Source organism: Anomaloglossus baeobatrachus, chromosome 2, assembly GCF_048569485.1.
Source record: "Anomaloglossus baeobatrachus isolate aAnoBae1 chromosome 2, aAnoBae1.hap1, whole genome shotgun sequence".
Classification (NCBI taxonomy): domain Eukaryota; kingdom Metazoa; phylum Chordata; class Amphibia; order Anura; family Aromobatidae; genus Anomaloglossus; species Anomaloglossus baeobatrachus.
In genome coordinates this window covers 462678499-462705104 of record NC_134354.1, presented here as the reverse complement: position 1 = coordinate 462705104, position 26606 = coordinate 462678499, and the positions used below count along the sequence as shown (strand labels likewise).

The 26606-nt window shown below is 49.8% G+C and overlaps 2 protein-coding genes across 3 annotated transcripts in view; one reads left to right on the top strand and one right to left on the bottom strand.

Annotated features, from left to right (window-relative positions):
* The window catches only part of LOC142291656 (S-adenosyl-L-methionine-dependent tRNA 4-demethylwyosine synthase TYW1-like), a 293905-nt gene extending 273655 nt beyond the window's left edge, over positions 1-20250 (bottom strand). The window contains exons 1-2 of the mRNA XM_075336334.1: positions 20069-20250; positions 15603-15745 (exon numbers count right to left, since the gene is read on the bottom strand). Coding sequence (XP_075192449.1) covers positions 15603-15745; positions 20069-20138 — 213 coding nt within the window. The 5' untranslated portion in view covers positions 20139-20250. The remainder of the gene's footprint in view (positions 1-15602; positions 15746-20068) is intronic.
* A 100-nt stretch (positions 20251-20350) lies between these two features.
* The window catches only part of SBDS (SBDS ribosome maturation factor), a 45368-nt gene continuing 39112 nt past the window's right edge, over positions 20351-26606 (top strand). For both annotated transcript variants that reach the window (XR_012750520.1, XM_075336333.1), the window contains exon 1: positions 20351-20604. Coding sequence is in view for 1 of the 2 variants with exons in the window: in XM_075336333.1 (XP_075192448.1) it covers positions 20477-20604 (128 nt within the window). In the remaining variant the exon portion in view is untranslated. The remainder of the gene's footprint in view (positions 20605-26606) is intronic.

Below are 26606 nucleotides of genomic sequence, written 5' to 3'. Positions count from 1 at the left end.
GAAGCAGGGCCATGTCCCTGATGTACTCCGCTCCATCCAGCATCTTCTCCAGGGGCTGTAGATGGAGCACGGTCTCAGTGCCTGGAGACCGGTAAATCCCACTTCACCCAGAGCCCTGTAAAAAGGGATGGGGAAGGAATCAGCATGTGGGCTCCTGCCGCCGTACCCGCAATGGGTACCTCAACCTTACAAACACCTCCGACATACAGTGGGGTGAGAAGGGAGCATGCTGGGGACACTATATGTGTCCTCTTTTCTTCCATCCGACATAGTCAGCAGCTGCTGCTGACTAAAAAGTGGAGCTATGCGTGGATGTGTTGCCTCCTTCGCACAAAGCACAAAACTGGTGAGCCAGTGATCCCACTGGGGGTGTATAGCCAGAAGGGGAGGGGCCTTACACTTTTAAGTGTAATACTTTGTGTGGCCTCCAGAGGCAATAGCTATACACCCAATTGTCTGGGTCTCCCAATGGAGCGACAAAGAAATTTCAGCACTTTGCTGTACCAGCAAACTGAAGAGCTCCAAAATCTGGTGCACACACTGCTTATATTTCCCTTGCGGATTTGATGCACATTCACATCTGCAGCACATTCCTTCAGCTGTTTGCAGCCTTTTTCACCCATTCAAATAATGAGAGAAAAATAAAAAAAACAACACACAGGGGTTCATGCACACTAAGTATTTGAAGCAGACACTTCTGCACCAAGAAAGTGAATCTTGGCTGCATAAAATATAGTAGGGAAGTGCCCCAATATATATTTATTATATAATAAATAATAAATATATATTGGGGCACTTCCCTACTATATATAATATCTCTCTCTCTATATCTATATAATGTGTGCCCATGTATGTAGATATACATGTCTATATAAACACATATATGCCCACAGTGGTATAATAATGCCCCATTGGTGTCCTAAATGTGGGAGGAGGCAAAGGATTATGGATAGATAAACATGTATTTACAATCAGTAAATTCCCTCCACAAAAGACTGAGGATAATTTGCCTTGGACAAAGAAATGTCCAGCCAAAAGCAGATGGACAATAGTCCATCTGCTGAAAACAGGTTCTCCCCGGATGGGGGAAGGAGAGTCTTAGTCAGTGGCTGGGGAAAAATAAATACATACTGTTGACTTCATCCCCCCACACCTGGGACTGGATATGCCTTGGTTGCTGTAGACTTAAAAAGCCCAAGAGCACACATGCTCTCTCTGAACCACCATCACAAGAAGATACATGTCATCAGGTCTGCAGTCTCCCCCTTAGGCTGGAAACACATCTATGTGAGTAAAATCTGTCCGACTGGGCTGGAAAAAAACTTGGCTGATTTTAGTTCACGTTAGGTCCGAGTGTAACGCAAGTGCAATGCTTTTTTTTTTTAATGACTTGCCTAGCGTGTGTAATGCGTAGGGGATGCGGTTTTTACTACGTCATCTGCCATTCAGCTCTGCTACATGGCCGCTGACAGCAGACACAGCCATGTAGCAGAGCTGAATGGCAGACGACAGCAGACACAAACAGAGCCGCACGATCAGAATGAACTCGGGTGAACTTCACCCGACTTCATTGTCATGCCACGGCTCTGTGTCGCATCCTGATTAGCGGTCACCCGTGATGGACTCACCGGTGACCGCTAATTCCCTGAGTGACTGAATTGAGCAGCGCGATTAGCGCTACTGTCACTCAGGTTACACGCGGCCAGCTGTATTCTCCCCCCGTGACCGCAACTCACCTGTGACTTCATCGCTGTCACTCGGGCGACTTGCTGTCACAGTTGGAGGATCCAGCGGTGGCTGCGAGTAACCTGAGTGACATCATCAGCTGATCGCGCTACTCACCTCAGTTGCTGCGTGGAGCTGACAGGAGCGGCGTTGTTCTTCTGCAGCTCCTGTCACCTTCATGTAGCAGAGCTGGAAGCGACGCAGGACCTCCGTGGATTACGTTGGACAAGGATGGGTTATTTGGGGACTTAATAAAGTGGTGAACGAGGGTATTTGTTTCATTTTATTATTTCAAATAAAGGATTTTTTAACTCTGTGTGTTTATTACCTTTAATTTACAGGTTAATCATTGCGGGAGTCTCAGACACCTGCAATGATTAATCTAGGACTTATTGGCAGCTATGGGCTGCCATTAACTCCTTATTACCCCGTTTGCCAACGCACCAGGGTAAAATCGGGATGAGCCGGGTATTGTCCCAGAACAGTCGCATCTAATGTATGCGGCAATTCTGGGCAGCTGCTGGCTGATATTGTTAGGCTGGGGGGCTCCCCATAACGTGGAGCTCCCCATCCTGAGAATACCAGCCTTCAGCCGTATGGCTTTATCTGGCTGGTATTAAAATTGGGGGGGACAGCACGCCGTTTTTTTTATTTTTTATTTTTTTTTTTTTAAATGCACAGCATAAACACGCCCACTGGCTGCTGTGATTGGTTGCAGTGAGACAGCTGTCCCTCATCGTGGGGGCGTGTCTGACTGCAACCAATCATAGGCGCCGGTGGGCGTGGAAAGCAGGGAATACGAGATTGAATAATGAGCGGACGGCTTTTTCAAAAGAGAAGCCGCCAGAGCAGTGTGAACGCTGTGCAGCGCCGCGCCGGTGATCGGGGAGTATGAGAGAGGGGGGCAGAGGGATAGACCGACATGGACAGAGAGAGAGGGACAGAGATAGTGACCGACCGACAGACCAATCGACAGAGAGAGAATAGAGACCGAGAGGGAGAGACCGACTGACAGAGAATAGAGATTGACAGACATTGTGACACATCACTCGTTTCCAGTGTTTTAGGAAACATTCGAGAAATGTATTTAGAAAATCGGATGTCACTAGGATGGTGTGAGTGCCGTCCCATGACATCCGATTTTTTACACGCTCCTATAGACTTGCATTGGAGAGACTTGCCGAGAAACTCGCAAAAAAGCAGCATGCTGCGATTTTTTTCGCAGCCCGATTTGGACTGAGAAAAAAAAAAAAAACGCAAATGCAAGCTGAATCATTCACTAACATGTGCCCGATTCCAATGCGAGTTTTTCTCGCATTGCTCTACTGCGAGAAACTCGCAAGTGAGAATCCACCCTTAGGGTGCTTTTCCATCTGCGATTTTCTTGTGCGATCCAATGCAAAATCTGATTGCACTCGCACCAGTGTTAATCAATCAATGAGACAGTTTCCTCTGTCCCGTTTTTTCTCCACATGAATCAGGCTTTCTGTGCAATCACAGCATGCTGTGTTTTGCCCCGAGCCTCAGCTCTCGCACCCCCATGCAAGCCTATGGGAGTGAGGAAAAAAAAAAAAAAATTGAACTACAGATGGCATACGTATGTCATATAGATGGCATACGCATGTCACACGGATCTTTGGTGTTAAAAATCTACAGACTTGCATAGCACTCACATGTCATACGGATGCTAGGTGAGAAAAAAAAAACAAAACACACACACACACACATCATACACATGACACTCACCCCATTTTACTGGGCGAGTATCGTGGTGATTATTTAATCACAGACAGAAAAGCGCCCTTAACCAGACATGCAACTTCTCCTATCTAGCTGAGTATCTACAAAATATTCCTCTCCTATCCTAAACCCTAAGATTTATTCATCCCTTCCCCCTGCATTAATCCAATCCTACACATCTCCTATATATTCCTTAATCCATCTAGGGACAGCTAATGAGGTGCACTGCTATTTTGTGTGTTTTTTCAGTAATGTGGGTAGTGGGTAATCAGGTAGTTATGGGTTTTAATGCGTGCTATTTTGTTTTTAGTGTTGAAGCTAGCTGAGTATAAAGTGTAGACTTTTGGTGTGTAATAAAACAACATTTATTCTCTCAAATTCAGAAAAAAAAAAAAAACAAAAACAACAGTACTACCCAAGCACTAACGTAACGCAGACTGTAATACACCAGGAAGATAGAACAGGAAAAATTGTGCAACACTTGTGGAAACGTCGTGTGACATACAAGTAAAAAGAAAAAGCCACGTGGCACTCACCATCCGTAAAATAAGTTTAATATTTGGTCCACGTTAAAAAAAAATCAGGCAGGGCTCAAGAGCGAGGACGCAGGGCATACATACATACAGACTATAGCTGTTTTATGTGACTAGCACATTTCTACAGGTATGTCATGCAGTGTTCTGCTCTCTACTCCCAGGTGTCATGGCGACTTCTGACCCTGTTCACACTACAGAGTCTGACACACCACCTGGTGCTTGTGATTCGCTCAGTCAGTTCCGGGCATTGACCAGTTTTGTGCTCACTGGTGATCGGTCTAGCAGGAGTTAATTCCTGTTGGCCTATGAATTGCTGCTAGGGTCACAGGTTACTGAAGACCTATCACAGCCGTCTCCTCCCTTTTCAGCATGGTGGAACCTATTCCTCTATGCCTGTTATACCTCTAGTGATACCAATCATTGTGAGTTATGTTCCAGCTTTTGGTGAACTGCTGAGTGCTATTTGCTGTGCTGTGGAAATATCCTTGTTGTTTATTTCTCCCTGAGCACGTACTGTCTTTACCCCTGTGAGTGATTGCTGTCGAGTTTGTGCTTTGGTTTTCCCCTGTATGTCTGTTTTTGTGGGATTCATCACTCCTGTCCCGCCCTCCCCAGGGGTGGGAGAGAGGGGGTGTTAGGCAAAGGCTGTTCAGGAGTTAGGGCTATGCTGGTGGTTCAGACGTCTTCACCATCTGAAATAAGTGACAGCTTAGGGTCTTAGCCTGAGAACCAGTCTAGTTGCCCCCATTCCAAGTAGCAGTATCACACTCAGTAATACTGTTATTAACACACCAATTAGCTGTTTCCGATACCACCACCGTCAAAATAAGAATTATTCTTACCGTTAATTCGGTTTCTAGGACCTTCCACGACAGCATAGGAGGCTGTCTCTCCACGCCCTAATTAGGACAGGAAGCACAAGAGAGGTTAAAAGGACCCTCCCACCTCCCATAGCCAGTGTCTTACAAAGAACCCATAGCATATGAGAAGTATAATACATCCAGGAATATCGAGGATAAGGGAGGGAATTACGTGCTGTCGTGGAAGGTCCTAGAAAACGAATTAACGGTAAGAATAATTCTTATTTCTCTAGTCCCTTCCATGACCGCATAGGAGGAATATCAACGAATTGATACCTGGGGGGGGGGGGGGGACCACAGCCTGCAGGACCTTCCTGCCTTCCTGCCAAAAGCCAAATCCCTGTTGGAATCCAGATCCAAACGATAATGCTTCGTGAAAGTATGGAGGGAAGACCACGTAGCTGCCTTGCAGATCTGCTCAGGAGAAGCCCCTGCCCGTTCAGCCCAGGAGACAGAGGTAGCCCTGGTGGAGTGCGCTGTAAATCCGGTAGGTGGAGACAGATGCTGAGCGAGGTAGGCGTCTCTAATGGCCCACACAATCCAGTTGGCGACGGTACTTTTAGCCACCTTCCTGCCCTTATTTCGACCAAAGGCTGGATAAATAGGTTATGATCAATACGCCAAGGTGCAGTAACATCTAGGTAGCGCAACACTGTCCGACAAACGTCCAAAGAATGGAACACTTCCTCCCCCGGAGTCCTAGGATGCTGACAGAAGGAAGGCAGGACGATGGACTGAGAACGGTGAAAATCCGAAACCACTTTGGGAAGGAAGGAAGGGTCCAGCTGAAAGACAATGCTGTCATCTCTAACGGTCAGGTAAGGCTCCCGAATAGACAATGCTTGAAGTTCCCCGACTCTCCGAGCGGACGTAATAGCCACGAGAAAGGCAGTCTTGTGAGAGAGAGAACGGATGCTACAGGAGGACAGAGGCTCAAAGGGCGACTGAGATAGTCCAGTAAGGACCACATTGAGATCCCAGCAAGGTGTCAGGACCCTCTGCCGCGGACAGAGCCTACTAGCGGACACGAAGAAACGGCGGATCCAGCGATGATCTGCCAGAGCCGTGTCAAAGACTGCACTGAGTGCCGAGACCTGCACCTTCAGGGTGCTGGGCCGAAGGCCTAAGTCCAATCCACTCTGGAGGAAGTCGAAAATCTGCGCAATGTTAGGCCGGAGCGGGTCAAGAGGCCGAGAACCACACCAGGAGGAAAATCTCATCCAGATTTTATTGTAAATACTATTAGTCACTGGTTTACGGTTGTTCTGTAGAGTAGCCATGACCTTGTCAGAAAGTCCTTGGGCCTTCAGTGCCCGGGCCTCAGAAGCCAGGCAGCCAACTCGAGTTTCTGGGGGTCCGGATGGAATATCGGACCCTGAGACAGTAAACTGGGGTCTGAACCCAGGAGGACCGGTCCGTCGATCCCAAGAGTCAGGATCAGGCTGTACCAACTCCGCCGCGGCCGTAGAGGAGCTACCAGGATAGTTGCGGCACCGTCGTCCCTGATCTTCCTCAGGGTTCGTGCGAGAAGAGGAATTGGGGGGGGAAGGCGTAGGCGAGGCAAAAAGGACCAATTGTGGCAGAAGGCGTCCACCCCCAACGCATTGTCCCAAGGGTTGAGGGAGAAAAATGTTGCAACCTTGCAATTTCCTGCTGGAGTTTCCTTTTCTTTGGGGGAGAAGGGCCAGGAGTAGGGAGGGAGGCTAGTGAGGCCTGAATCTCCTGTTTCATCATGGACCGCAGCTCGTCTACCAGGGACGGTTGTTCAGCCCTAATAATCTGGTCCGTACACTGTTGGCAAAGCTTCTTATCCCAGACTGCAGGGAGCTTTTTTATACAGACTGGACACTTTTTAATCTTTTCAGTCCTTTCATAGCGGTCAGGCTTATCGGATTTCTCAGACTTCTCTGACTTGTCACATTTGTCAGATTTTTTAGCAGCCTTGTCCTCCTGGAAAACACAGACCAGAAGGAGCCATAAATACCAGCCTGAGACCATGCATGAGGGACTACCCCCCTCCTTACTTACTGTGGCAGGGGGAACACTGGGCTCTGCAGATGCAGATGCAGGGGAAGACATGTCAGGGAGCACAGTAGATCCTTACCATGATTCTGAAGTCTTCCGGGTAGCCTTTATGCAGAAGGGCCTGCCCCCCCCAGTGACAGGGAACGTTCCCCGCCTCCCGCATCAGGTCCCTGACAGGCCGTGGAAGCGACGGCGTGTCCCTCACGCTGCCTCCGCGACCGGAAGTGCCCATACCGGAAGGTCGCGAGACCGGAAGTCCCGCCCGCGGTAGCACTTCCGGGTCGTACTGCAGCGTGCATACAGGAGGCGGCCGGCGGCTCAGGGAGGACGCCGGCCGGGGAGCTACACAGCCCGCATCACCCCAGAGGAGCTCCGGAAGGCTGGAGCAGCGGTCCCTCACAGGGTGAGGGAACAGTATGGGAGGAGCGGCGCAGGCCCGACCGATACTGCCCGGCTAAGGTAGGGGAAAAAAAAATATATCTATACTGCAGTTCGCCGGCCACCACAGCATAGGAGAAAAAATAAAACCTCTCCATGCCCCATGGGGACAGGAAAGACACTGGCTATGGGAGGTGGGAGGGTCCTTTTAACCTCTCTTGTGCTTCCTGTCCCAACTAGGGCGTGGAGAGACAACTTCCTATGCTGTCGTGGAAGGGACTAGAGAAAACTACTCAGTTACGGGGCTGCACATCCACCCTCTATTGATTCGAATAGGAGGCAGAAGTGCAGTATCCAGCTGTAGACAATGCCAGCCTGAGGCAGTGGCAGTTACTAATTCAGAAACTATGATGCAGGCAGTGCCCCTTTTAAATTCTATAGGCTGTCATACACTTCAGACAGATTGTTTGGCCAAGAGCTATTCCTCCTGATTCACAAGCATTGCTCAGTGAAGAATGTGCTCTCTGTAAGGCCCCCTTCAGACGTCCATGTTTAGGGTACATGTGGTGTCAGTTTCCACACGTACCATAGATACACAGACCCATTAAATTCAATGGGTTTGGTCACACGTCTGTGCTTTCACATATTTTCTACACGGCGAAATGTCAGTTTCTGTCCGGCAACAGGGATGTCACACAGACCGCAGACTGATGTAATCCGTGTGACACGTACCAGAGGACAACCAAATCACTGAAAAAAAAGAGAGGATTTTTATACTTACCTGTCTCTGCTGCTGCTGTTACTTCCAATTTCTGGCTCATTATGCCTCATGAATATTCACTGCACTGACTGCGGACCCAGAAACAAGAGTGACAGCAGCGCCGGAGACAGGCAAGTATAAAAGTTCATGCTGTTCGTGTGCTATCTGATGTCACACGGATAGCACAGACAGCACACAATTACACACACACTCACACACAGATGGCCTATGGAACTCTACAACGGACCGTGCAAAACGTTTGTGTTTTGCACAGACATGTGAAAGGGGCTCAACACTTCGTAAGCTTTTCAATCACAAAGAATTAATAATATTGAAATTTAACATGGCCAATCCCTCTCACACCACTTTCACCCTCTGGACATTGAATAAGGAGAGTCAAGAGACCACTAACAATCAGCGGATTTGGCTCATATTCATCTGTGTACAATTGCGTATGGGAGTCAATGGCACACATACACATCTGTATAGGTATATATGCAATATTTTGTCAAAAAATATGTAAACCAAGTCATATCTTCTCATATTGCCGGTACTCTACTTATGACGTAAATTCGTTAAAAAAAACCTAAAAAAGTCCTTTCTGAGCACAGAAAAAAGAGAATTTTGTTACTTACCGTAAATTCTTTTTCTTATAGTTCCGTCATGGGAGACCCAGACCATGGGTGTATAGCTACTGCCTCCGGAGGACACACAAAGTTACTACACTCAAAACGTGTAGCTCCTCCCTCCTAGCATATACACCCCCTGCTAGCCAGACCTAGCCAGTTTAGTGCAAAAGCTGAAGGAGGACATCCACCCACAACAAGAGACGGAGTAAAATCCGGCAGAACCGGAACCTCTGTCTACAACAATAACAGCCGGTGAAGACACACGGAACAAGAAACCTGCCAACAGGCAATAGGGAGGGTGCTGGGTCTCCCATGATGGAACTATAAGAAAAAGAATTTACGGTAAGTAACAAAATTCTCTTTTTCTTTATCGTTCCTATGGGAGACCCAGACCATGGGACGTCCTAAAGCAGTCCATGGGTGGGAATAAACAGACAACTGAGAAGCAGGAAAACCCAACTTCGCAAATGGGCGACAGACGCCTGAAAGATGCGTCTGCCGAAGCCCGCGTCTGCCAAAGCAAGAGCATGCCTTGGATAGAGCTTCGAAAAAGTATGCAGACTAATTCGAGCTGCAGTCTGACAGACCTACTGAGCCGTAGCCTGGTGCCTGCCCAAAAGGCACCGACAGGTCTGATCAAATGTGCTCTGATCCCCGGCGGGGAAGGCACTTGAGTACACTTGTAGGCCTCGGAAATGGCCGACCTAAGCCAACGAACCAGGGTCGGCTTAGATGCCGAGAGACCGCTACGCTGACTAGCAGTCAGTACCAGAGAGAGAGGTGCACTGCCTAATAACGGCGGTGCGAGACACATAGATCCGGGGCGCCCGCACCAGATCCAGGATATGCAACGCTTCCTCAAAGCGATGAACAGGAGCCGGACAAAATGAAGGCAGGAAAATTGCCCCGAATAAGGTGGAAGCTATAACCACCTTAGGGAAAAAAGTCCGGAATCGGACGGAGACCACCTTGTCTTGATACAAAAGACCAAGAAGGGGGTTACTCAGAGCCAGAACTCCCTGGCGGGAAATTATAGCCACTAGAAAGACTACTTTCTGTGAGAGATGAAACAAAGAAACCTCCCTAAGAGGCGCAAAGGGGGGTTTCCGGGAACCGGGAGGACCGGATTAAGGTCCCAAGGCTCCATAGGCCGCCGGAAAGGCGGAACGATGTGAGACGCGCCCTTAAAGGGGCGCACCGGAGCCAGCCGGACAATACGCCGCTGGCAGATACTGACAGAGCCGAGACCTGTCCGTTAATGAGGGATAGTCCTAGCTGTAGACCGGACTGTGGAAGGGACAGGAGGGTCGGCAAGGCTAAAAAGGTCCAAGGACACCTTGGAGCTCGAGTCATAGCGGAAGACGACTTCAGGAAGGATAGCAGAAGTCGCCAAGATCCAGGACTCAATAGCTACGCCGTCAATCTGAGAATCCAGAATTCTGACGGAAAAACCGGACCTTTGAGAAAAAGTCTGGACGGTCCGGAAGATGCCATGGCAACCCAACGGACAAAAGGAGCAGGTCAGGATACCAAGCCTGCCTGGGTCAGTCTGGAGTAAGAGAATGACCCGATGGCCCCCTTTTTTACTGATCTTGCGCAGGACTCTGGGCAAGAGGTAGAGACGAAGCTGGGATCAAACATGAACCAGTGTGTCTACTGCAAAACCTGAGGATTGTGGACCACGGTTGGACAGCTGAAATAGTTTGCCTCGCAGTCTTGACATAGGATGTGGGCTGCGGCTACGGTGGACTAGGAGTCCCTTGTCCACTGAAGGATGTTGAGGCGCTAAGATTGCCAGGCGGCTGAGTGTCCCGCTCTGGAAGTTGATGTAGGAAAACGCTGTCACGTTATCCGACTGAACTCGAATGTGCCTAGCCGCCCAAAGATGGTGAAGGCTTAGAGAGCTAGAATACAGCTCTGATTTCCAGCCCATTGATCTAGAGGGCTGATTCGGACAGAGTCCAAGCGCCCTGCGCTCCGCGGTGGGGATATACTGCTCCCAAGGCGGAAAGACCAGCACCCTGGTGAGGATCACCCGGGACGGGGGCAGGAAGGAGCGTCCCCGAGACAGAGTGTCCGAAACCACCACTGCAAACGAGCCCCCGGTCAGTGGCAAAACCACCACCCCGTGGAAGGAGGGAGTTCGCGTGTACAGCGGGAAACATCCAGTCTCAGAGGACGCAGGAGAAACTGGGCAAGGAATAGCTTCCATTGACGCCACCGTCTGACCAGCACCTGTATTTGGTGTACCGCCAGCGGAGAGACTACTGAACGACTAAGAGCAGCTTCACAAGAGCCGACAGAGTCTCGAATTGCGTCCCTAAGAACCTCTGGTTCGAATTCAGAGTGGACTTGAACAGAATGACAAGCCACCCGAATAGGCTAGAGTGGCGAGAGTAAGCGAAGTACTCTGCTAAGAGTCTGCACTGGATGAAGCCCCGAGAAGAAGGCCGTCCAGGACAAACGATCACTGCCAATCCCTAGGGGTGCAGGACCCTAATCACAGCAGCCCCATGAGAATACTCGAGGGGCCGTGGCTAACACTAAGGAAATAGCCACAAATTGGACCACTCCGATGGCAAAACGTAGTCAACGCTGGTGTGAAACTGCGATTGACCCCTGCAGAAAGGCATCTCCAATGCCGATGGCTGCTAGGGAATCTCCTTGGGTTCTTGATTGATCCGGTGAAAAAACACACGGAACAAGACTGAGACTCCATGTGAAAACGCCACACCTGACCATGCTTGAAAAGCTAAAGATCCAGGTCGGAAGGCACCGCCCTGTTCGGGGACTAGACATAGATTTAAACAAAAATCTCAGAACCGTTCCTAGTCGGGAACCGGTACAATTACTCCATTGGCCTGCAAGAAATGCCACGGCCTGAGAAGCCTTGGAGCCGGAAGGAGGTGACAGAAAAAATCTGTTTGGCGGGTGGACAGAATTCCATCCCGTAGCCATGGGAGATAGAATCCCGCCGCCACTGAACGGAGACGTGTTAGAACCATACGTCGCCAAGTGGAGAGAACCTGCCACCGACCAGGAGGAGGTTGGCGGCTAGATAGCCCGGAGGAAGCTGACTGAGTGGCAGCATCTCCTGCGGTCTTCTGAAGACGCAGCTTCAAGCCAATTGGTTCTATGAACCTAGGCCGAGCTAGAGGACGATCAGATGGAGGAACGGAACCACCGAAACCTCAACTGATTCCTGCCCTGGACAGGTACCCTGTTGGTGGCAAGGAAGAACTCTCCCCCCCGAGAGTTTCCTAAATGTCATCCAGTTGGTTCCGAAGAGACTGGTCCCCCCAAAGGGGAGCCCAGGAAGGAACCTCTATAGAGGCATCTGCCTTCCATTTCCGAACAGGAGCCTGCGGATAGCGAGGAAAGTAGTCAAAACCACCGCCGTGCGGTGTCCAGCATGGCAGACTTGGCAGAGGATGAAAAGACTGAAGTCTGGAAGTTCAGGCAACCGTCTTGGGCATAGAGTCCCTATGAGGGAATGCCTCTCCTCTGAGGAGTCATCAGCCACTGACATAACGGTCCGGGCTGAGCCACCTGAGGTGAATGAGGCCACCTCTTGACTACCATTGGACAGGGGAAAAACAGTCCTCAGAATCACGCTTCATAGGAAGCGACTGTCAGAGCGGACTCTGGGCTGGTCACAGGGGCCTGAAAACTGGAGTGGTTAAGGAACACACGTTGTGTTCACCTAGATAAGGTAACTCCGGCAGATTGAGGTCTGGTACAAAATTAATGTACCGTGGGATCCTTATAGAGGTGCCGTCAGCCACTGATACAACTATCCGGGCTAAAAATCTAGACACCGGAGTGGCCACCCTTGGCGAATGAGTACACTCCTTGATCACCTCTGATGGGAGGGGGAGACAGGCAGCAGAACCCCGCTGTGGGATCTGCAGGACAGGCTGTGGGCTTGGACGCAGCGGGCTGAAAACTGGAGTGGTTAAGGAACACACTCTTCGTCTTGTTAAAAGGTATACTGATGCATTTCTGCCAGCGGGGAATACTGCCCTGATACAGGCGGATGGAGGCCCAATAGAATAATGGACACAATCCAATCATCCGTATCCGCGTCACCTACGGACGGATCAAAGTACCTAAAGTAGCGTCCGAGCCCCTGGTAGAGAAATCCTCCTCGTCCAGTGAGTCAGCTCGTATCGGAGCTGCGGGACGGGGAGGACAGGGGACCCTGCGTCTCCCTGTCAGGAGGACGGGGTCTGTGAGCTTTGCTGAGCAAGCAGAAAACGCCCTGAGAAGGGGGCTGCATGCTCAGCAGATGCAGGGACAGCCGACCCCTGGAAAAAAGATTCCCCCAGGGGTCAGCCACCGAACCCGGAGCAGCTGGGGGGACCATGAATGAGCCCCCAAGCTGAGGGGCCACAGTGGTTAGGAGCTCGGTACAGCCGTACGAGACTACCAGCAGTGGATAATAAAAACAGCCTGCAGCCTCGCTCTGTGAGACCTGCTGCAGAGGTGGGGGGCTCTGTCTAGAATACCCAAGACAGGGGTTCAGCGTGGAAGACTCCAGGCTGAGGCACCACCACATAAGAACCATTACAGTATGAATCTATGCCGGTTCAGGCAATATTAGCTTACATGCAGAACATGTAGTGTACAGCCTTGGAGCTTTGCTCCTAGTGAGACATGCTGCTGAGGAAGAGGTTCTGTAATAAAGAATTAACCCCTTCAGAATGCCCTGATAGTGTATAAAAGTGCACAACCAGAGGTTGTGACTTATCAGGCCGCTATTGTGAGTGCCCCCCCGGGTTCCAAGCCTGGACCCCCAGCCAGATATCCACTTCCTCTGCACTGCAGAGCAGCCAGCGCCGATCAGTGTACTAAGAACGCTGTGAAAATGGCGCCAGAGTGAGGAGGGGGGGCGGGGGTTAACCCAGGAGCGGGAACGGAGGGCTAAGGAGCTGTACAGGGGAGGGAATCATCTCCTCAACAAGGAGTGTCCCCCCCTGTGCAGAGCGGCCGGCGGGCGGCGCTGCAGTGTCCCCCTGCATGACTGACATGCAGGGGAACAAACCGAAACTAGGCCGCGGCTGAAGCCGGGGCCTAGAGTTATGCACGCGGCCGACAATCAGGCATCATCGGCGCGGTACTCAGTAAAAACCGTGGAACCGGACGGAAACACATCAAAAAGCAGCGTTATCAAAGAAAATCACTGTCCCACCAATAAAAGTGCCCCACATTGCAGAAGGACCCCTAAATAACGTCTCTATACTTAGCTTTGAGACGCAGGGTCCAGTCCCTGGTGGGGTGGGGGTCCAGTGCTCCGTCCAGCAGGGTCCTGCCAAAGGGCTGCGGATGGAGGCCGGTCTCCTGCAAGGCAGTGAGAACCGTGTTGTCTCTAACTTCAAGCCAGAGCCCCTAAGGGATGTTGAAGGAGCGCGGCATGAAGGGCTCTTGCCCTGAATCAACCTTAACAGCACCGCCGCCAGGGGGGTGTGAAGGGACATGCCGGGAGTCCAGTGGACCCGCTTTTCTTCCAAATCTTTAGAAAAAATGAAAAATCAAAAAAGGATGCATGTGTGTGTGTGATCCTCCTGACACAAAGCATGAAACTGGCTAGGTCTGGCTAGCAGGGGGTGTATATGCTAGGAGGGAGGAGCTACACGTTTTGAGTGTAGTAACTTTGTGTGTCCTCCGGAGGCAGTAGCTATACACCCATGGTCTGGGTCTCCCATAGGAACGATAAAGAAAAAAATATAAAAAGTTTTTAAAAACTATCTGGCTTGTCCATAAATTCTCTTACCTTTATTTTCCTTTTTAGCTCTTCTTCAATTATGATAGTTCACATCCTTAAACTCTTTCCAGCTCTCCCTCTGTCTCTAGACTTCACTTCCCCAGAGGCTGTGCACTCTAAGGCTATGTGCGCAGGTGTGCGCTCTGTACCGCACACAAAAGGTCCGCTTCAGAGCGCAGCTGAAAAGCTCCGTTCTGAAGCGCATGGTGCCTGCAGAATTCGTGCGCTCTGCATGCTGCCTCTCCCTATAGACAGCATGCAAAGCGCACAAAAGTAGTGACATGTCACTTCTTAGAACGCACGCTTCGGGCAGCAGCCAAATCGCTGCGTTCTAATACGCCACGTGCGCACAGCTCCTGCACAATCTCCATAGTGTGTTCTTGGGTTGCAGGACGCATGTAGTTACGCTGCCGGGCAGAACGCAGGGTAACTGCATGCAATACGCACACGTGCACACATAGCCTAACATAGCGGCATCTGTTCCAAAGCTCACTCCCAACTTCAATGCCGCACAAGTGACAAAGAAAAAGCTCCCTCCTGAGACTTCTGTACAGTCTCAAGATGGATAAATCAGTGCCAACAGTGTTTCCATCATTACTCTGCTCACATTTTACCAAGTGTGTGATATCCTGACACTCTCCTGCAGTCTATTTTACAGAAGCTGACACTGGCATCACAGTAGCTCTTTGTACAGGAGGAGAGTAATGAATCATTACATTCATTTATTCTAATGTAATCCAGCATTATTACCTTTACCTAGTCACTAGTGGATATGATTATAAATCTTCTCTGAAAAGCCTGCATTGCTTCTGCTCTCCCTCCCTGTACGCATGTCCAGGGCATACTACTTGTCAAAAATCACAGGCCACAGCCTCCATGACATCACCACTCAGAGCACAATGCTGCACCCCATCTCCTGCATGCACAGCTGTGCTTGACTGACAGGCTACCTTCAATACAAAGCACAGACAGGGAATCTCTCTACTCTGTGCTTTGCATGCACTGTAGCAGTAAGTGAGGAGCTGGAGTTCACATGATTATGTATGAGAAATCAAAAACAAGGCAGACTTCTCAAACCAAGTAGGTTTTTAATTTTTCTTAACCTTTAAAGTGTTTAAACAGTCCAAGCACAAAAGAGATTTTAATACATTATCAAACGAGAAAAAAAAACAAAAAACTACAAACCTGATGTTTTTTCCTCCCTGTGGTATATTGTTTGTAGATCCAGACAGTGAAACAAACTACAGCACATAAATAGATGTAAAACCTGTTGAGCCACAACCTCTTCAAGTGTATATGCAGAAAATCCCATGGTCCAGAAGATTCAACTTAAAAATAAATGAAAAGAGGCGTTAAATGTAAAAGAGCAAAAACGAGAAAACCACAATGAAAAATAGAAGTGTTGCCTAGATTAGAAGCCCAACTACTCCTAAGAAATCCACTTTTCTAGTAAATGGTTATTCTCAACACTATTAATAGCTCAGATTGAAGTGTCTATAAATACAAGCAACTTGGCATTATTTGTTTTTAAAACTGCTCTTGGTCCTTACAAAAGGAGAAGTTCGTGATTTTAACATTTAATGCTCATTGACTAGATTACCAGCTCTTGCTATTATCAGCAGTGGCCAAACATAGAGATCTCTTACAAAAGCTTTGCTGTATAGCTTACAAGCCCTGCTCTGAAGCTGGAGGACACTTTAAAGGGAACCTGTCAGGTGCAATATGCACCTAGTATCATGAGCAGTTCTGGGTGCATATTACTAATCCCTGCCTGATCGTCCCTGTATACAGTGGCATACATAAAGGGATCTATATAAAAAGTATTTCTAAAGATCTGTTATCTTATGCTAATGAGCGCGGGGACTAGTCCCAAGGGTGTTATCTCCCGACTAGTCCGTCCTCTTAGCATGTTAGCACACCCACAGGGGCGTACTAACATGCTATTCAATGCAGTGTCATCAGCGGTGCCGCGTGTACCTGTGTTCATGCTTCTGAATGCCGGGCACTTCCGGTCGTGCGCAGTATGAAGCAGGGTGTACTCCTGGCTTCAGAAACAAGAAAAAGTTCAGCTCACAGAGTTGCTGTTCACCGCTATCTGTATGGACCCAGCGCAGGGAAGGCTTGGCTGCCAAATATACGATATAGGAAAAAATCCTGCGCAGTCGTCAGAGTGTAGATTTTAAAATCATCGGCGTTTATTCATGAAAATCCATTAAAAAGATAATGTACAAAGCGGTCAGCAGAAAAATACAAGGGATAGCAGGTTATAGGGACCCCATCGAACTACACGTTTCGACACATAGTCTTACTCATGTTTGGAACATGAGTAAGACTGTGTCGAAACGCGTAGTTCGATGGGGTCTCTATAACCTGCTATCCCTTGTATTTTTCTGCTGACCGCTTTGTACATTATCTTTTTAATGGATTTTCATGAATAAACGCCGATGATTTTAAAGTCTACACTCTGAAGACTGCGCAGGATTTTTTCCTGGCTTCAGAAAGGTCTACTGTGCATGACTGGAAGTGCGCGGCATTCAGCTTCAGTGTTCACCATGGACTCAGGTACGCGCGGCCCCGCTGGAGACGCTGCATTGAATAGCAAGTGAGTGCACCCCTGTGGGTGTGCTAACATGCTAAGAGGGCGGACTAGCCGGGGAATATAACGCCCTTGGGACTAGTCCCTGGTCTCATTAGCATAAGATAAAAGATCTTTAGAATACTTTTTCTATCTAGTGTATACAGGGACGGTTAGGCAAGGATTAGCAATATACACCAAGAACTGCTCGTGGTCCTGGGCGCATATTGCACCTGACAGGTGCCCTTTAATGCTGCAGAGGCAAAGCCATCTCTACTTTCAGCATCAGAGTGCACAGTCTAGGCCAGTGACCACACAACTGGTCCAAATTGTCAATCAGGACCACCCCGCCCCCGTAACAAGAAGCCAGGAGGCAGGAGAGCTTTCATAAAACTCTGGATTTATTCTGGTCCCTTTTTTATTCCACCTGGAAATTGATAAGTAGAAAGAGGAACAGTAAAGCCCAGTTATCATCACTAGGACTGTTCAGGTCACCCATTTGGTCATGGACTCTCAGCGTCCTAACATTTTCAACTTACTTCTCAACTAAGACAAGGGAGGTAAAATAGTAAAATAGTATACATTTGTCTTTAAGTGCTTAGGGTCAATTAATTAATAAAAAAATTGCGTACATGACTGCCTCTGCTCATCGGAATAGCAGACAATTAAACATAATACTAGCATTTCTTTCACACAGGTATGTGAGAATACATTGATGTGCAAATGCCCACCAGTTATTATTAGACCGGTGTAACCAGTTATCCTTGGGCCAGTGTATTGGGTGTTGCGCGCACTGAGAATACAGCCGCCTGAGCAACATAGGAAAAATCATATCAATGTATTGCAAATGTCATTTGTCAACTATGCCATGACTTTAGGCGTGTTCTCTGTCATATGTTCATTTGTAACATGATCGGCCTGTAGAAAACATGGGGAAACCCGTGTAGTGGCTGATGGAATCGTACAAGCACTCAATAATAATTATTATTATGATTATTATGGACACATCTGCTGCAGTTTACTGAATGAAACAACCCAGGACCACTTAGGTGACAAAATATGGATTGTGCATTAAAATCTGTATAAAAAAAAACTCCATGCAATCATTCCTGGCACAGATGTGCTGCACATTTCACCCTTTATGTTACAAAGTGGAGCAATGCAGGTGATTTTACACTGAGGACATCTTTGCAGCGCCTAGTTGAGGTTTTAGGTCATCTCATCCACAAGGCGACTCCTTCCTACAGCGGATCTTCTAGATGGCAGCATGTAAGCCCACTGTAGAAGCCGCACAGTCACCAACAAGGCGACTTCTGCCTACAGCGGATCTTCTAGATGGCAGCATGTAAGGCCACTGTAGAAGCCGCACAGTCACCAACAAGGCGACTTCTTCCTACAGCGGATCTTCTAGATGGCAGCATGTAAGCCCACTGTAGAGGCCGCACAGTCACCAACAAGGCGACTCCTTCCTACAGCGGATCTTCTAGATGGCAGCATGTAAGCCCACTGTAGGGGCACCAAAGTCACCAACAAGACGACTCCTTCCTACAGTGGATCTTCTAGATGGCAGCATGTAAGCCCACTGTAGGGGCACCAAAGTCACCAACAAGGCGGTTCCTGTCCTACAGTGGATCTTCTAGATGGCAGCATGTAAGCCCGCTGTAGGGTCACCACAGTCACCCACAAGGTGGCTCCTATCTTACAGTGGATCTTCTAGATGGCAGCATGGACGCCCACTGTAGGGGCACCATAATCACCCGCAAAGCGGTTTCTGTCCTACAGTGGATCTTCCAGATGGCAGCACCACCTACCACCGGATTTTTGGGCCACTGAACGTCACTACTATGCGCCAGGAGCTAATGTCATTCCGCAGTGCATAGTAGTGATGCTAACAAGTGTGGCCTTTATACGTCACTGCTATGCATTGCCCACGGAAGCCAGCATGCGTCATCCTATTTCACAGTGGCCATTTACAGGAAGATGGAGAAGAGCAAAATGTACCCCCAGCTGGCACTGCTGCTCTTGGTTGCCAGCCTGTGCATCCCCCTGGAGACAGACTCCTACAGGTCAGTCACCGGTTGCTGTGGTTATTCCTCCCCTCCTCTTATTACACTCCCTCCTTCCCCACTTACTCTTTTCCTCAGTCACTTTTCTACTCCTGACACCTCTGTTTTGCACCTTGCCCCTCTTCCCTATCTCCTGACATAGTATCTTGGCTGCATCATCTTCTCTCTCCAGCATTGTCCTGTCTTTCCTTGTCTTCTTTCCTCCCTTTTTCTCCCTTCTGCCTTGTTCACCTATTTTGATAAACTCCTTGCCCTATCTTAGCCAGTACTGTTGTTACTTATACCATCTGTTAACCCCCCCCCCAGTAATTTCCCTCATTCTGCCCCTTGTCTGTCTCTTCCCCTCATGTATTGTCATTGCCCTGACACCCAATTGTATAAAGTTCTTTTTCCTTCCCTCCTTCCCAGAGCGCAGCGTAACTGCATGCAATACGCAACGTGGGCACATAGCCTTATTCTGTGCGCTTTGCATGCAGCCCCCGCTCTGTCTATGGTGGGGACTGCATCCAGAACGCATGAAATCGGCTTTTCAGTACGCACTGTTTCTGCAGCGATATGAAGCGCACATGTGCTGTTCAAATCGCTGCAGAAATTTCTGCAGGGACACAACGCAACATGGGCACATAGCCTATGTTGCTTTTTAGAAGGCAGCAATTTGGCAGCATGCAAATCGCTGCGTTTTAAAACGCAACGTGCGCATGGATTATGCACAATCTTCATAGATTGTGCTGGGGACGCAGTTACGCTGCAGAGCAATACACAGCGTACTGCATGCAATACGCACACGTGGGCACAGAGCCTAAGGGGTATAGCCCTTTTATGTGTAGATCCTGGAGTTCAGTGACTATATTGCCTTTTCCTAGGAATACAGCTGTAGAGCGGGCCAGTCCCCCCCGGTCGCCCACATGGCGCTGGCTGCCTGCTGAGCCCCGGTCACTGTCTGGCCCCCACAACGTGTTGGATATAAGGCACAGCACAGGTCGTGCAGAGGCCTCGGTGCCCGGACCTACCTTCCTCCTGCTGAGCGCCCACACAAGCTGCCGCCAGTAGCGGCCATACTACACGACACAGGCGCTTCATCCCGAGGTGAGCAGCTACACAGTACTACTAGAGGAGCAGCAGCCAACCCAAATCTCCGCACACAGCCGCCACACTCATGCCACACTGGGGGCCGCCATGTTTGTTTCTTTACGTATCACTCTGCACTTTTTTTTTTTTTTTTTTTTTTTTAAAAGCCTTCAACCAACTTTATTAAACACATGAACGACACTAAGGGAGAGCGCTTCCGCTAGTACACAGCTTTCTGCGCATGCGCTAGAAGTAGGGGCCGCAGGTGAGCGTTGTCGGAATACCGCATGCTCCAGCTGCTGTTTCTCTAAACTGTGAGGCAGGAAGAGGCCGCGGCGCCAACAGCGAACATGTCTATATTCACACCCACCAACCAAATCCGCCTGACTAATGTGGCCGTGGTGCGGATGAAGAAAGGAGGGAAGAGATATGAGATCGCCTGCTACAAGAACAAGGTTATGAGCTGGAGGAGCGGAGCGTGAGTATACCGCACAGCTAACTGGGGGGACTCTGCAGGAAGGGGCGGCATGACGTCACTGGGCTTGGCAGACAGGCTTGTTTTATAGCGAGGCTTGACACGCAAACACAGTCACGTGCTCAGTTGTGGATGCCCCATCATGTGACACAGGTTCTTAGGTCAGAGAGGGTCAGGGCTGCAGTGAGAGAGCAGTCTGTGGCACTCTCTGCCCCTGGCCCCATTACACATTATCAGTACTAATATTCACCTATTGGAGCAGTTTTCTAGAAGATCTCTGATTGCTGTGTAGTGCTCCTTTCACCGATCCCTTCACAAGTCCTTTATAGACATGAGATTCAGCTCCTTGAATAACACAGCCCCTAGCCCAAATCATCCTCAGAATTCACGTAGACCCCCCCCCTACATAAACCCCTCTTATATTAGAGGTTACCTGGCACTGTCTTTGTGCCACTTCCTTCAGCATTGGTGGTGAGCGCAGTGCCAATGACTGTGCGGCCCCCTACACCTGCCAAGACGTGTGTAGCATCCGCAGGCATTGTGCATGGGACTTGTTCACGATAATAGTACACATGCAGGATAGCCACCAATTGTACATGTGTCTCTCGGCAGTGGGGTCTTATCGTCATCAGCACTGTATACCTCCAGGGGGAAAGTGAACGTCTGTGGACATCGTCGGATAACACACAGTACCCGTTCACATGATGGAAGCCTCCCGCCAGCCCGTGCTCACCAGTAGTGTCTTTTGCTGGTCTTCATAGTCTGGTCTCAACACAAGGGAAATGGCTGCTTTATGTCACCAGTACAGCCCAGGTGTTGACTGGCCAAGCATTTCCAGTGTGTAATGGTAAATGTGAGTGTAATACTTTACCTGAGCACGTAACAATGCTTTGTACCCCTGAGAACCACCACTAATTATTGATATACTAAATCAAAGGCTTAAAACCATTGCTGGGTCTTTAAACACAAATTTGAGAGCGCCACTAATTTTTTTTGAAATTTAACATGGCAACTGAAAAGGACCTTCCACCCCCCAAAGTAAATATGAGCATACATTCCTCCACATCTAAAATCAGTGCCCCGTTCTCTTGATGTAAAGAATTGCGGCTGCCGAGGCATGGAGAGCGCTGTGGTAGCTCTGACCCATGTTCACCCTTACCTTTTTTAGTCCAGGAAAAAACTAGGCACCATTTTCTTTGATGATCTGGTCTGGTGCCCATGTCCGTAATCTGCGGCCTCCGAACAGGAGTCCTGAGGTCCGCCTCATACCAGCCACCATCCCCGACTCTTCTTTTGATTAGCCAGCCTGGTGTGACATCAAATACACCAGATAAACATAAGGGTAGTCAGGGATGGTGGTAGAAGGAAATTCTCAAGAGTCTGATGTATGGCATCTGATCAGACACATGGCCACTGGTCTGGGTCCTGTGAAGCATTTTGCACCATTTCTGGCACTGGACCTTCCCACACCAGTGTAAAGGCAGATCATTTCACACACAGAATACACAGTAATTCCTCTTATGATATATATCAATGGGATTTCAAAAAGTGAAATAAATCTATATGGTATTGAGGGCATGATATAGATTTTATTACATAGATTAAAATCTACTTGTATATCTATGGGTGTACTGTAAAATCCACAGTGGAACAAGTCTACAACATGTGTACTCCACTATGCCCTCTGATACTGATAATAACATACATGACCATTATGTCGATGTCACTCAATAACTATACTGCTAATGAAACAGCCGCAGGAGGGTCTCCACAACTGAGCTGCTCTGCTTGTAGTTCTTGACAGTCACTTTAATCACTCCCTGCTCTTTTGCATGATAGTTTACTAGGAGCTGTCTTAGGGGTACTTTGCACGCTGCGACATCGCAAGCCGATGCTGTGATGCCGAGCGCGATAGTCCCCGCCCCCGTCGCAGCAGCGATATCTTGTGATAGCTGCCGTAGCGAACATTATCGCTACGGCAGCTTCACATGCACTCATCTGCCCTGCGACGTCGCTCTGGCCGGCGTGTCGCTCTGGGTCGTGCGGCGTCATAGCGACGTCACACGGCAGGCGCACAATAGAAGCGGAGGGGCGGAGATGAGCGGGATGTAAACATCCCGCCCACCTCCGTCCTTCCTCATAGCTGGCGTGAGCCGCAGGACGCAGGTAGGAGATGTTACTCACTCCTGCGGCTTCACACACAGCGATGTGTGCTGCCACAGGAACGAGGAACAACATCGTAACATCGGTATTTCTTCATCATTCCTTATGGGAGACCCAGACCATGGGTGTATAGCTTCTGCCTCCGGAGGACACACAAAGTACTACACTAAAAAGTGTAGCTCCTCCCTCCTAGCATATACACCCCCTGGATAACCAAATATAGCCAGTTCAATGCTTTGTGTTCAGGAGGATGCATGTAAGCTCGTACTGCCTGAACCGAGCACATATCCTCATTGTGATGCCTGCTCTAACATGGTGGTGCCTCAGCCTGGAGTCTCCCCAGTGGTCCCTCAGGCTGCTCCGGCCCCGGTGACTGAACCCCCGGCTTGGGTAGAATTTTTTACTAAGTCTATCTCCCAGTCCTTTGCTGACTCCATGGGAGAGCTGTCCCGGACTCTGCTGAGCATGCATCAGCCCCCTTCACAGGGTGCCCCTGCTGCTTCAGCTCGTTCTCCAGAGCTCACAGAGGATTCTTCATCTGCTCCCAGACCCCGTCCTCCTAAAAGGAAACGCAGGGACCCCTCTCCTTCCTCGTCCCGCGGCTCCGATTCACGAGCCGATTCGCAGGACGAGGAGGATGTCTTTACTGGGGGCTCGGAAGGCCTCTCACCGCACTGCGGTGGCCTCCGCCAATTCCCTCGCTATCCGCAGGATCTTGTGGCTTCGTGAGTGGAAGGCAGATGCTTCCTCAAAGAAGTACCTTGCTGGGCTCCCATTTGCTGGGTCCAGGCTGTTCGGTGAACAGCTGGATGAAATTATTAAGGAGGCTACTGGCGGGAAGAGTACTTCCTTGCCACAGACTAAAGCCAGGAAACCTGTCCAGGGCAGGAACCAGTCGAGGTTTCGTTCCTTTCGTTCCTCTAACTGGTCATCCTCTAAGCCAGGGGTGGGGAACCTCCGGCCCGCGGGCCGTATGCGGCCCGCGATGACCTTTTCTGTGGCCCCCGGGGCACTGGAGCAGATTCCCGGAGGCTGCAGTGCTCGGGCAGCCGCTCATCTTGTCTATTGCCAGCAGACAGCACTGGGGGTGGGACTTCCTCCCTCTGGCTCCTACATGCTCCCTGTGAGATTGCAGCTAGAATCAGAGTGATGGGGGAGGGGCCTGCACGGGATATAGAAGGCTGTATAGTGCCGTTCGTTCTACCTCTCACACTCCCGTTCTGTGCTCGGCTGTTCATGGCTAGCAGGTCTTTTCTTGGAGAGAAAAGACGAGAATGAAGCCAGCCCTTGAGCTGAGCTGCTGCATCCACACTTGTGCTGCACCTGATCTTACAGGGCACCTAAGCAGCAGGTACTTATATCTGCGCTAATTGTGTTTATATCTAATATATACCACCATATATCAAATGTATTTGTCACTTCAGTGTCCAGCGTCTGTTGTGTATACATGTGCGTGTGCTGTGTATACGGCTTGTGCATGTGCTGTGTATGTGCTGTGTATACGGCGTGTGTGCTGTGTATGTGCTGTGTATACGGCGTGTGCGCTGTGTATACGGCGTGTGCGCTGTGTATACGGCGTGTGCGCTGTGTATACGGCGTGTGTGCTGTGTGTGCGGCATGTGTGCTGTGTGTGCGCGCTGTGTATACGGCGTGTGTCTGCTGTGTATACGGCGTGTGTGTGCTGTGTATACGGCATGTGTGTGCTGTGTATACGGCGTGTGTGTGCTTTTGTATACGGCGTGTGTGTGTGTGTGTGCGTGTGCGCGCGCGCTGTTTGTTGTGTTTGGCACTTAATAAAGTTTCATATTGTAAGGTTTATTGGTATATCTAATTCCTGGTGTGCATATGTTTACATGCAGAGCTTTTTTTCTTCTCCTTATGTACTGTGTATACGGCTTGTTGAGTGCTGTGTATGGCTTGTTGAGTGCTGTGTATGGCTTGTGTGTGTCCTGTATACGGCGTGTGAGTGCTGTGTATGGCTTGTGTGTGTGCTGTATACGGCGTGTGAGTGCTGTGTATGGCTTGTGTGTGTGCTGTATACGGCGTGTGAGTGCTGTGTATGGCTTGTGTGTGTGCTGTATACGGCGTGTGTGTGCTGTGTATGGCTTGTGTGTGTGTGCTGTATACGGCGTGTGAGTGCTGTGTATGGCTTGTGTGTGTCCTGTATACGGCGTGTGAGTGCTGTGTATGGCTTGTGTGTGTGCTGTATACGGCGTGTGAGTGCTGTGTATGGCTTGTGTGTGTGCTGTATACGGCGTATGAGTGCTGTGTATGGCTTGTGTGTGTGCTGTATACGGCGTGTGAGTGCTGTGTATGGCTTGTGTGTGTGCTGTATACGGCGTGTGAGTGCTGTGTATGGCTTGTGTGTGTGCTGTATACGGCGTGTGAGTGCTGTGTGCAGTATACAGTATCTCCTGTGCATGTGTACTATATATGGCCAGTGTGTATCGTGGGTGGTGTAAAATAGGAAACCTGTGTCAAGGCTGTGTGCAGTATACGGCCAGTGTGTCAGAGCGGTGTGTGTATGTACAGTGTCTCCTGTGTAATATATATGATTTACCAATCTGCGCTTCAAACAAAGACAAACCTGGAAAAGCAGTTGTGAGAAGCAAACATCACAGCGCACCAAAGAGAATCATCTACGGCCGCCACAGTAGCGGTATAGGGGAGAGTTAATTGTTTGACTAATTATAGCCGGGTCATTTTCAAGTTGATAATTTTGTGCGGCCCCCGAAGGTTGGTAGAATTTTCCAAATGGCCCCCGGCAGTAAAAAGGTTCCCCACCCCTGCTCTAAGCCCTCGGCCTCGTCCACTAACTCGGCCAAGGACCAGAAGCCCACCTGGCGCAAGAAGCCGCGGCCACAAGGGTCCGCAGGAGCTGCTGCCACCAAGGCAGCCTCCTCTTGACTATCTGGCCGAGCCAGCAACGTCCTTAGTCGGTGGCAGGCTCTCCCACTTTGGCGACGTGTGGTTTCAACACGTCTCCGACCAGTGGGTGCGGGATATCATCTCCCACGGCTACAGGATAGAGTTCTCTTCCAGCCCGCCAAACAGATTTTTTCTGTCAACTCCCCCCTGCTCCAAGGCCGCCGCCTTCTCGCAGGCCGTGGCATCCTTGCAGGCCAACGGAGTAATTGTACCGGTTCCCGCCAGGGAACGGTTCAGAGGTTTCTATTCAAATCTCTTCCTAGTCCCCAAAAAGGACGGTTCCTTCCGGCCCATCCTGGATCTCAAGCTTCTCAACAAGCATGTTCAGGTGCGGCATTTTCGCATGGAGTCTCTGCGGTCAGTCATTGCCTCAATGACCCAAGGGGATTTCCTGGCATCCATCGACATCAGAGATGCCTATCTGCATGTGCCAATTGCAGTTTCGCACCAGCGTTGGCTACGTTTTGCAATCGGAGAGGAACATTTCCAATTCGTGGCCCTCCCCTTCGGGTTAGCCACGGCCCCTCGAGTATTCACCAAGGTCATGGCAGCAGTGGTTGCGGTTCTGCACCTCCAGGGGTTGGCAGTAATTCCTTACCTGGACGACCTTCTTGTCAAGGCTTCATCCAGCGCTGACTGTCAGCGGAGTGTCTCGCTCACTCTCGCCACTCTTGTTCAATTCGGGTGGCTTGTCAATCTGCCCAAGTCCACTCTGACCCCGACCCAAGAACTCACGTACCTAGGGATGCAATTCGAAACTCTGCCGGCACTTGTCAAGCTGCCCTTAGTCAAACAGCAGTCCCTCCATCTGGCGGTGCGCTCTCTGTTGAGGCCCCGCCGTCATTCCATCAGGCACCTTATGCAGGTGCTGGGTCAGATGGTGGCGTCAATGGAAGCGGTTCCCTTTACCCAGT